The sequence below is a fragment of the Diabrotica virgifera genome, chromosome 10 (genome assembly GCF_917563875.1).
Source record: "Diabrotica virgifera virgifera chromosome 10, PGI_DIABVI_V3a".
NCBI classification, from domain to species: Eukaryota; Metazoa; Arthropoda; class Insecta; order Coleoptera; family Chrysomelidae; genus Diabrotica; species Diabrotica virgifera.
In genome coordinates this window covers 22,370,249-22,383,230 of record NC_065452.1, presented here as the reverse complement: position 1 = coordinate 22,383,230, position 12,982 = coordinate 22,370,249, and the positions used below count along the sequence as shown (strand labels likewise).

At 31.6% G+C, this 12,982-nt stretch overlaps 1 protein-coding gene across 4 annotated transcripts in view; it reads left to right on the top strand.

The window, feature by feature from the left end:
* LOC114336422 (palmitoyltransferase ZDHHC20-A) overlaps window positions 1–12,982 on the top strand; it is a 118,843-nt gene that overhangs the window by 47,429 nt on the left and 58,432 nt on the right. For all 4 annotated transcript variants that reach the window (XM_028286785.2, XM_028286786.2, XM_028286782.2 and 1 more), the window contains exons 5-6: window positions 7,790–7,919; window positions 9,761–9,890. In XM_028286785.2, the coding sequence (XP_028142586.1) occupies window positions 7,790–7,919; window positions 9,761–9,890 (260 nt within the window). The remainder of the gene's footprint in view (window positions 1–7,789; window positions 7,920–9,760; window positions 9,891–12,982) is intronic.

The window sequence follows — 12,982 nt, the reverse complement described above, 5'->3', positions numbered from 1 at the left end:
TTTTACATAAGTAATAATTAAAATAATTAAGTAATTAATCAAAATAAGAATTTGCTGATCAATCTCATAAAAAGAGTACAGTGCGTCCATAAAGTATCGCATAAATTCAATATTAGCTAAATAAACAACATTATTAGAATTTATGATGTTTTGGCGTCATCCGTCTGGACGTGATGACGTAATCGATGATTTTTTAATGAGAATAGGGGTCGTGTGGTAGCTCATTTGAAAGGCAATTCAATTCTCTATTCAGTAATATAAACATTAGCATAATTATTTACACAGGGTGTCCAAAAATTTTTTTATATTAAATTAATTGACACAAGAAGACGAATGTGCGTAATTTATTTAATTCAAAATGCATTTTACTGCTGTCATAAAACAGAAATAAATATAAATATTTTTATTTCACAAATAAACATTGCTTTTTTGCTTAAATTAAATGTTCAAACTGTCAAGAGGCAGGTGGGTGGCAGCTGAAACATTGAATTTAACCAAAAAGTAATGTTTATATTTGAAATAAACATTTTATTTCTGTTTTCTGACAGCACTAAAATGTATTTTTAATTAAATAAACTACGCATAGTCTTCTTTTTGTGTCAATTAATTTAATTAAAAAATTGATTTTGGATACCCTGTATAAATAATTATGTTGGTGTTTATATTACTGAATAGAGAATTAAATTGCCTTTCAGATGAGCTATCACACAACCCCTATTCTTATTGAAAAAATCATCGATTACATCATCACGTCCAGATGGATGACGTCACTAGTATGATATATATGCCAAAAAATCATAAATTAAAATCAAATATCGACCTGCTTCGGTAATTTCTAATAATGTTTGTTTATTTAGCTAATAATGAATTTATGCGTTACTTTATGGACGCACTGTATACGAGTAATTATATCTGTACTGATAAATAAATAAAAATAAAAAATATTTATTTGTTTTTTATTCATTCTAAATTTTTTTTATAATTTTTGTTTTATTTTTTCTCGGGTTAGGGTCAAAAAACACATTCTTAAGTATGCTAGGTTTATTGCAGTTTCGACATTTTTGTTCCTGTTTTTCAAGCAATAAATTGAAATATACAATACTAGGGCGGGTTTCACCAACGTCAAATAGTAGTTTATTCTATGATTAAAGTTATTCGACAGTAAACTGACATTTCTACATTTTACTAATGTCAAATAAGAATTATTTTCCTTATTTATCAAAAAAATACTTACTCTTCTAATAAAAATCTCGCTGTAAATATTTGTAAGAAAGTAAATTCGCCAGTTTAACGTTACATTATCAATGTTATATTGAAACAAAATACAACTATAAACCTCTAATAAATTTTATTCGATGAATAATTCATTGGTTTATTTGTTGTTGGTGAAACCGGACCTTACAATAATATTAATTGCAATAAAAACTTAATTACCATAATTTAATAGATGTCTTATAATTTAATAGGTGCCTACATCAATGAGGGTTTGTAGCGTAATAGTGTACAGCTGCCCCAAGTAGAAACACTGTATATCCATTTTTTTTTTCAAAATCGCTTTTATTGCATTTTTGGATATGGGGTGTTATTATCTACAATTTACGAAGAAAAAAAAAAATTTTGCAGAACCACAATTTATGGTTGATATGAAACACTGTATATCACATTCCAACTTCACTTTACGAATTTAAAACACATTATATCCATATTCCCAAGTATAAACACTGTATATACGGGATATACAATGTTTTTATTTAGTTTTGGGATTTACAGCGATTTACCGTGGGAATCATAGAGTTTACATTCGCCAAAACTCAAGACTGTCGATATCATCAAAATTATATTTATGTTGTTTATATTCGCTAAGACCGTTGAAGTTGCAATCATTACACATTTTTTAGTGTGTAACGTTACACGTTACATACTAAACGTTACTCGTTACACACCCAGGTATATGTCAAATTGAAACTTAAAGAAAAATGATGAAGACAATGAAAATATCTTTACACATGCCCCAAATGGATTCATGCTCTGATTGTTTATAGTACAAAAAATTTGTAGAAGCAATCAGCACAGGCATAGATAACTCGGTCGAATCTTCTACCAAAAAAGCTCAATGGGAGGCACACAAAAAGAAAGCAGATGATGCTAACAGATATTACAAAATTGATGCAAAATTACCAGAAACTAATAAAACTAAGTATTTTTCTTTTGACTTGCAAAAAGTATTATTCTTACCAATTATGCCAGGAAACAAAGATGTCTTTTTTACAAGTCGTTTAGTTGTTTTTAATGAAGTCTTCGCTTCTTTAAAAAAGAAATCAAGTTCCAACTATTCAGTGGTTTGGCATGAAGCATTTGGCGGTCGTGATGCTTTTAACATCATCGATGCAATATATGCTTTAATTAAAGAAGAGCGTGATACGAACAATTTTGTTTTTTGGGCAGATAATTGCACTGCCCAAAATAAAAACTGGTATTTGTTTACTGCATTAGCGATTATGGTAAATAATGATACCCATACCTCTCATGTAAACAACATAACATTCAAGTATCTTACCAAAGGTCATACACACATGACTGCAGATGGTGTTCATGGCAACATTGAGCAACAAATTAAAAAAACACGAGATGTATTTGACTTTCAAGATTTATTGTCTGTTATGTATAAGACAATCACGAAAAAATTTAAATGTACTTCAAGTACAAACTTCATTCCAATGGCCAAAAAAGAAACGGCAGCATCGAAAGGGAGATGAAAATGATCCTTTGAAAACATTTTTAATAAATCCCATAGTAGAAGCTAACTTTTCACGAGGCTCTAGCTCCCTTAAATTCAAAACCAACTTCCAAGATGAAAAATATCAGGAGCTTGAATTCCTGCAAGTCAGGTTCGTGGTGTCAAATTTTCCTCAGAAAACCAACGTACGAGGTATTCGTAAAAGCAAAAAAGATGAAATAATACAGAAACTTATTCCTTTGATGCCTGAGAACAGAAGATATAACAGACATAAACAGACATAAAAATATTTGCTAAAAAACAAGAGTATTTTATGCTATATTAATGTGTATTCACTTTTATTTTAAACAAAATAGAAATTTGAAAAGCAGAGCCCTTCACGTTTCCTGCTCTGGTGAACAATTTTCGAATTGGCGCTTACAGTGTTTCTACTTGGGACAGCTGTGTATTTCAAAGGCTAACCGATTTCAGCACTCTGGTGCCGTAGTATAGGAGCATCTGTAAATATTCTGCCCGGCAGACCCAAGTCGCTCACTTCCTCAAAATTTCAAGTTTCGGTTAACCAAAGGACTCAGTATATTTTATATGCGGATAGGTTAATGGACTGAAAGGATAAAATATAACGATCTCACGACCGTACATTACATGTAAACGTAGTCCCATGCGTGTTTCTTAATAAAATTAAATACAATTAAATAAAATTAAACAAAATTAAATCAAATTAAACTGTCCGTTGTCAGCCAGGGGAACAAGCAGGTTTCATAAAAGGGTTTAGTACCATAGATCATCTCCTCGCTATGAAAATATTGATAGAGAAGGCAAATAAATACAACCTAGATTTATGTTTAGCTTTTGTAGACTATGAAAAAGCGTTCGATAGTGTCGAGATATGAGCGATAGAAAAGCTTTAAATAACAGCAGAATACACAGGGTGTTTCTAAATTCATGCGACAAACTTCAGGAGATGATTGCTCGTATGAAATTAATATGGGTTCTTCCTATAACAAAATTTCCTCAGCCCAACCCTTAAGGGTGATATCACCCATAAAAGGTGGTAACTAAAATTGAGTTTTTATTTTTTTTTTTTTAAATTTCAGTAAAGCTAGAAACTTGAAATTCTGTAATTTTCGTGCACTCGCAAAGGACTAACCACGTGTATTTTTTCAATATTCCTGTTACATTATACGGGGGTGAAATTAGCAACCCTTACTTTATTTCATATCAAAACTTTTTTTTCGAGACGAAGTTGTATGAAATAAAATTTAACTTAAAATCCTTGTTTTATTTAAAACTTTTTTTTATTCTTAAATTTTTTTCCCAAAACCAATAGCTGCAGAGGAAAAAAATAAACATCATAATTTATAATTTTTTTAATAAATTGAGTGGAAAACAGTAAAGATGTAAAATGTGATACGATTCATAATAAATGCTGGAAATGACCACCTCTACCTTAATGTTTTTAATTACAAAGTTTTAGAATAGTAGGCTGCTGTCACTTCGACATTTACCGTGTTTACTTAATGTTTATTCAAATTTTAGTAGACTGATGTCAAACACTGTTGTTGGTAGTTACCCATCGAAGTTTACTTGTAAGTTTGTAGGTTGTTATTTTTGCATTATCTGTGTATTGTTTATTTTATAACATGTATACAAACGCTGAAATGGCCGACATGCATTTTGTGTATGGTATGGCAAATGGTAATTGTCGACAAGCTAGACGTCTTTATGCTAAAAAATATCCGCAACGAATAACGCCTCATCATTCCGTATTTGCACGTATTCACAACCGCTTATCCGAAACTGGAATGTTAAAAAGGAATTCAAACAGTACTGGTCGTTTCCGGACAGTTAGAAATGTAATGTTAGAACAAGCAATTTTAGATGAAATTGATGTACACCCGGAAACAAGCACTAGAATAATTGCCAACACCTTAATATCAGCCATTCATCTGTGTGGCGAGTTTTAAAAGAGCAGCAGTTATATCCTTACCACATCCAACGGGTTCAAGCTCTTTTACCTAGAGATTTTCCTCAACGAGCTAGATTTTGTGAATGGTTAACACACGAAATGCGACAAAATCCTCAATTTTTAAATAATGTATTGTTTACGGACGAGGCACATTTTTCAAGAGTAGCTATCATAAATTTTCACAATAATCACGTATGGGCAGACGAGAATCCCCATGAGATTATAGAGCACCATTTTCAAAATGTTTTTTCAGTGAACGTATGGATTGGTATAGTAGGGGATAACTTAATTGGGCCACATTTTCTGGCTCAGCCATTAAATGGAATTTCTTACACCAGTTTTCTACAAAATGATCTCCCTGAACTACCTGAAGACATCGCACTGAATATCAGACAAAACATGTGGTTCAAGCACGATGGTGCTCCAGTACACTTCTGTCGGACTGCTAGGCAACATTTAGATTTAACATATCCCAACCGTTGGATTGGCCGAGGAGGGCCCCAACATTGGCCTCCTCGATCTCCAGAGTTAAATCCTTGTGATTTCTGTTTTTGGGGTTACCTTAAATCATTAGTCTACACGACACCCATAGTTGATATCAACGATTTGAAGAATCGTATTCAAATAGCGTGTGACACCATAAGAAATACACCTCAAATCTTTGAACGTGTACGGCAATCCATGACACGTAGGCTACGTTCATGTATTTTGGCTAGAGGTGGTCACTTCCAGCATTTATTATGAATCGTATTACATTTTACATCTTTACTGTTTTCCACTCAATTTATTAAAAAAATTATAAATTATGATGTTTATTTTTTTTCTCTGCAGCTATTGGTTTTGGGAAAAAAATTTAAGAATAAAAAAAGTTTTAAATAAAACAAGGATTTTAAGTTAAATTTTATTTCATACAACTTCGTCTCGAAAAAAAAGTTTTGATATGAAATAAAGTAAGGGTTGCTAATTTCACCCCCGTATAATGTAACAGGAATATTGAAAAAATACACGTGGTTAGTCCTTTGCGAGTGCACGAAAATTACAGAATTTCAAGTTTCTAGCTTTACTGAAATTTAAAAAAAATAAAAACTCAATTTTAGTTACCACCTTTTATGGGTGATATCACCCTTAAGGGTTGGGCTGAGGAAATTTTGTTATAGGAAGAACCCATATTAATTTCATACGAGCAATCACCTCCTGAAGTTTGTCGCATGAATTTAAAACACCCTGTATTTCAGGTACAGGCAACTCGTACATAATATCTATAAAACAGCAACTATGAAAGTCTAATGGGAAAATAAAACAAACAAAACTAATCCCATAGCAAACTGTAGAGGCGCAAGACAAGCAGATGTAATATCCCCAAAACTCTTTACCTTAGTTCTGGAAGACGCCGTTAAAGAACTGGAATGGGAAGACGTGGGTATCAACATAAACGGAAAGAAACTCAATTACCTCATATATTCCGATTATGTTGTTCTTATTACAACCAACCAAGAAGAACTACCCCCAATGCTGACTCAACCAGCACAAGCATCAGAGAAGATATGATTAAAAATGAACATGAGTAAAACAAAAATCATGACAAATACAAATGACAATAAATATAAATAACGTAAATATTGAAGTTGTTGACAAATATAAATATTATATACCTGGGTCAAATAATCAAAGCTAATAAAGAGAACCAAACAATTCAAATACAAAGAAGATTCAGTTTGGCGTGGGCAGCGTTTGGAAAGTTAAGATGGTAATTAAAAATCACAAAGATACAACAGTACCTAAAAACCCAGTATACCCAAAATACAGGTGAAATATACCTAAAGACCTCAGTGTATTTGATCAGTGCATCCTTCCTGTTCAAAGGCCAACATAAACAAAATAGAAATATCTTAAAGAAAAATGGAAAGATCCATGTTGGGAATAAAACTGCAAGACAGAAAATCGAACAAATGGATAAGAAAGAAAACAAAAGTAAAAAATGTAACAGAACATATAACAGGTTAAACAAATGAAATAGAGAATGTGGAAAAATCCCCTTACGAATAATTTTTGGGTAAAATTTTTTGTATAGAATCAAAGATCCAAACACCAGTTCTTAGAAATGTGTTTCGCTCTCTTCAACCTCTCTGGGCTCATCAGTAAAGATGAGAAGTTGAATATCTTTAGACACATTCCAATCAAAAAACAACATTCGAGTCCTAGACATAGCAGGAGCGTAAATCTACGCCCAACCTGAAAATGACAGTCTCAAGTTTTAATTCCCTAATTACTTTAGAGTAAGTAAGATAATGTTTATGAAAAAACAAAAATCTGATGAGCCCAGAGAGGTTGAAGAGGGCGAAACACATTTCTAAGAACTGGTGTTTGGATCTTTGATTCTATTCAAAAAATTTTTCCCAGCCCGAAATGGTGGATGTGTGAATTATTCGTAAGGGGATTTTTCCACATTCTCTATTTCATTTGTTTGATTTGGTACGAGTGGTCGTTAAACCAGTACCTGTGGATCTTTTGATCACTGAGTGTGTTTCAAAGATCTACATCTTTTGTTTTTTCATAAACATATTTCATAACAGGGTTAACGTGGAGATTTGCGGGCAACAATGCGAGACAGGAAGATAAAATATGGAATGCTAAAATACAAAACTGGAGACCGTGGACAGAAAGAAGAGGAAGACCTATGTCCAAAGTTGAATAGAAATGGACTAAAGAAGAAGAAGAAGAAATCAAATTAAATAAAACTAAATAAAATTAAACTAATTAAAATTAAAAACATTAAACAAAATTAAATTAATAAAATTAAAGAAAATTAAATAAAAATAAATAAAATCAAATAAAAATAACTAAAATTAATAAAATTAGATAAAATTAAATTAAATTAAACTGAATAAAATTTAACAAATTTAAATAAAATAAAATTAAATCAAATATCTCCGTTCGTAGACAATAAGAAAAATGGCTTCCGCTCCTCGGTCAGTCCCAGGGTGCCACATCCCATTTTTAACTTAAAAAAATAATATTTGGCGACTTACAATACATACACATGCAAATGTTATACACATCACAACAATTTTAACTTTTTTTAGGGAGATTTGCCTGGCATGGGGCGGTTCCACATATTGTTTTTGTTTTTTGTGGCAGTGATGTTTGCTATTAGTTTACTTTCATTGTTTGGTTACCACTGTTATTTAGTTATTGAGAACAGAACTACATTGGGTAAGCATTTTTTTAATTGTAATACAATTTTTTAGTTGTTTGTGAGCACATAAATAAAAAATGAATAAATTACCAATGAATATAAAAGGAATTAAATTGAAAAACAATTTGAGGTAGATAATAAAGAGAAGCATATTCAAAAATATGAATTAATCATTATTAAAATAACATTATAAAAGTGAAATTGATTATTCCAAAAATAATTGAGGGGATTAGATGCTAAGGGGTACAAGTGACAAAATATTGTAAACTGAGTTAAATGCACAAAATAATACTAGATAGTATTAAAAAATTAGTGGGAAAGAGATACATGTGAATTAAATTGCCTGTAAGGTCTTGGATATTATTTTTGGTGATTTGTTTAGTATCTTTGCAAATCAAGCCCTTAAAAAAGTATTCAAAATAAGTGAAATAATAACACAAAATGTACCAAGTAAGTATTCATAAATAAAAATGTTTAATTTTTACGTAATTTTTCTTTTATTTTAGTTTAAGAATTTAAGAAATTCGTAAGGTACTTAAGTGGCAAAGAGAAACAAGTGCAAAATTTGAAGCAGAGAGGTACAAGTGCGAACGTTTTTTTCCAAATTTCAAATATTTTGAATGAATACTAACTTTACAAAAGCTATTACAATTAGATAAATAAAAGGTATAAAGTTAATTCTACATATGTTTATAAGTGATTAATTTGCTGTAGAATTTACTATGCAAATTTAGCTTTGACTTCGTTTTTCTCAACTGAACCATTGTATCACTTGTACCCCTTAGCATCTGGTCCCCTCAATTATAAAAGTGAAATGGATATATCCATATATGTAATCCATCTTCTGTATAATAGAGAAGTTCCCCTAGATATCATAAAAACGATTGAAACATCTACCAAAACAACAAAATGGAAGTCAGAATAGATGGACCACTTACAGAACCTATAGACATAAGCAACATAATAAGACAAGGAGACTCATTGAGCCCTATGCTCTTCAATTTAATCATGGATGAAATCATTAAAAGCGTCAACACTGGATAGGAAGAGGATACCGAATGGGAAACAAACAAGTAAAAATACTGTTACGCAAACGACGAAATATTGATAGCCCAAGATGAATATAGTCCACACATTTAACATAAGAGCAAAAGTATTCAATCTGACAATTTAATCTCAGAAAACTAAGTCAATAGTAATTAGTAAAGAACCAATCAGATGAAAATCGAAAATGATGGCATCAGTACTGAACAAGTAATAGAAATAAAATATCTTGGAATTACATTGTTCAGCTACGGAGACCTGAACAAAGAAGTGAGAAATCTAGTACAAAAAGCAAATAGACTGACAGGATGCTTTAATAACACTGTATGACGAAACCGACATATTAACATAGAGATGAAGTCAAGAATTTATAAAGCCAGTGTAAGACCAATAATGACATATGCATCAGAAAAAAGACCCAATACAGCCACAACACAAAGACTACTGGAAACGGCAGAGATGAGAGTACTGAGAAGAATTACAGGAAATACACTGAGAGATCGAAAGAGGAGCGAAGATATTAGAAGACAATGTAACGTACAGTGTATAAACGAATGGACACTAAATAGAAAAAAAGAATGGAACAACCACATAACCAGAATGGGGGAGACACGTGTGGTCAAAATAGCACGAGATAAATCACCAATCGGCAGAAGAAGTATCGCCGACCGCGCAAAAGATGGAGTGAAAACCTTCCATAGAGGTATCAATCCGTCAATGAACTAGCAGAATCTCTTATAAAGAGGAAGAATAAGAAAATATTTGAGTCTAGTAATGCTTACAACATATACAGTACCTTTTTTGTATTTTGCAGAAGCGTTCCGGCCACCCAATTTTAGAGATGTAGGACCTGATAAGTATGGTTTCCATATAGGCAGGTATAAGAATTTCCAAGAAGTTTTTGGAGATGACCCAATGAAATGGTTTTTTCCTCTTGATACAAGGTATTATATATTTTTGTGTAATTGATAGATATCACTTTAAAGATTGTAGAAGACCATTGTATGGATATATGTTATTAATGATAAATAAGTTTGCAGCAATTTGCTGTTCAATTACATGACTGAAGGATACAATAACTCTTCATTCAAACTGTATATGAATGTTGACGTCACTTACCAAGCTATCAATGACAAAAAGGTTGTTTTTTTTTGTTGTTTTCCATCCCATTCAAATTATCAAAGGCTATTCAAAAAAGTAATAGTTTGAATGGTATATTATATTACACATTTTATTTTTTTTTATATAACAAACGGTAAAAAAGTCAATTTCATCAGTTTGAATAGAACATTTTTTTTTGTTTTTATAAATTTCGTCACATTGTTTCTGATCATTCAGCAGAAGCTTCTGAATCCAAATTTTTAGTGATAATAAGCAACTTAGAAGGCTCTAAAATAAGCAACTAAATATTTTTAATACCTTAAATTAAACTCTACTATTACAACTGCATCAAAGAATTTGATACTGTAGGCTAATGGACAGATATGGAAAAACAAAAACCACTTTCGCCTATACAATACAATCAATGGTTTTTTTAATGGTTATGGCATGCATAGAGTAATTTGTTGTGCTAGGTTGGAGAAATTCTTAGTTTTAGTTGGCATTGCGGTATGTTGAGTGTTAAAAAACATTTGGTGCAGTCGTAACAGTAGATGTAGCTACTGTTGGCGTAATAGCAGTCATTTTTTTCATTGAAATTAGTTATATGAATTTTTTTTAAGTTATGTTTAGTTAAAACCGTACCTTAATCTGGAAACCTTCGAAACCGGGTCTTAACATACTTACATATCGCCCATCCTGATGTACGGAAGTGAGACCTGTTGACATAAAGTAATAAACTTAACCTCAAAAGTTTTGCACCACCAAAAATTATGCTTATTTTTAAAGTTGATTTTCTCGTGAAGTAATTAACGAATTCCTCTATTTTTTTTTTATATTTTAAATTTTTCTTTGGTATTTATACTGTTGAGTAAATGTTTACTCAAGACATCTTTTTAAGCGTATACCAGGTCGAAGAAAAGAAATATTTTTCTTATGTTAAGTTTGAGACACCCTGTAGGGAGGATAAGGTACAAGGCTGGGTATACATCAAAATCGTGTTAGTCTCTTATGTTTTGTGAACATTTTGTTTGTTGAATTCGTCTGATATCTTTAAAAATACAGAAAATACACTGACCGGCAGAAAAAACGACCACCCCCACAAAATGGGTCATTTTTGATGTCTCGAATTTCCTAAACCTGTTATCCGATTTAAGTGATTTTTTTAATATGCCCTATTCTTTAACAATATCGCTGTATTAATATTGTTGCCAGACAGGTAAATTATCATTGTATACCAGGTGTACCAATCAAACTGTTTTTTTTCTCAAAATTCACCTCACCCTGTGGAATATTCTAGCATTTATAAAATACTGAAATTAAAACAACACTATAGCCTCGGGTTTTCTTAATAATCTGTTTTTTGGTTCATTCGCTATGTTGAACCATAAAAAAGTTAGGTACTTTAACAACTAGCCATGTTCTTCATCAATACAGGTTGTTTCTAAATAAATACGACAAACTTTACGGGGCAATTCTGCATGAAAAAATAATGACAGGTTGAGTTATAAACATATGTACTCAAATGCTTCGTTTCCGAGATATGGGATGTTGAATTTTTTCTTACAAGCTGACGATTTATTTATTGCTCTAAATGCAGTTGAGATGTGCAAATGAAATTTGGTAGGTTTTAACCGACAGTTATTGCACATTTTTTGACATGCAATTTATAATTTTATATTCTCCATTGGCGCGCATACGGGTAATATGACGGGTAATATTAACCGCATGCACGCCAATGGTGTATATAAATTCTTAATTGTATGTCAAAAAATGGGCAATAACAACCTCTTAAAACCTACCAAATTTCATTTGCATATCTCAACCGGTTTTTAGAGGAATAAATAAATCGTCAGTTTGTAAGAAAAAATTGAACATCCCGTATCTCGGAAACAAAGCATTTCCGGACATATGTTTATAAAGCAAATGGTCATTATTTTTTCATGCAGAATTACCCCTTAAAGTTTGTCGCATTTATTTAGAAACACCCTGTATTGATGAAGAACATGGCTAGTTATTAAAGTACCTAACTTTTTTTATTATCCAGCATAAGCGAATGAATAAAAAAACAGAATGTTAAGAAAACCTGAGGCTGTAGTTGGGTTTTAATTTCAGTATTTTATAAATGCTAGAATATTCCACAGGGTATGGTGATCTTTGAGAAAAAATCATAGTTTGATTGGTACACCTGGTATACAATGATAATTTACCTGTCTGCAACAATATTATTACAGCTATATTGTTAAAGAATAAGGCTATAACATATTAAAAAATCACTTAAATCGGACAACAGGTTTAGGAAATTCGAGATATCAAAAATGACCCATTTTGTGGGGTGGCGGTTTTTTGTGCTGATCAGTGTAGACGGTTTTATTCTTTAGCATGTGTTTGAACTGAATCAATACTAAATTAACAATAAATAATAACAACAGTTAACAAAACTTTAAAACAGAAAACACACAACGTAAACAGTTCTGATCGACACTTATAAGAGATATTTATCGACCAGGGGCCTGATTCTAATTCATTTCGACAGTCGCAATTTCATTTCGACACCGCCATGACAGCCGCAGAGTATAGCGATTCTTATTCATTTCGATATTAGTTACAACTGGGGATATTAACCTTATCATGTTGAGACTGCTCAGAATTTGGGTTGGCGCTCAGGTTTATTGGAATTTGTTAACGAGAATAGTCTGGGAAAATTATCGAAAAAATGCCATTTTTGGGAAAAATTATTTACCAGCTATTTTATTGCTAAAATCGAATCTTAAGATTGCATATATTAGTAATATGGGGTATGACAAGTCCGTAGAAAGTGTGTTATTTTATTTATAAACAAATTAGCACTCCTAAATCTTCTTTTTTTTTTAATTAGTGGTCTGTAACTCCTAAAATTTTTCCTTTGAGCCAAAAACACTCAAATAAAAATTCACCC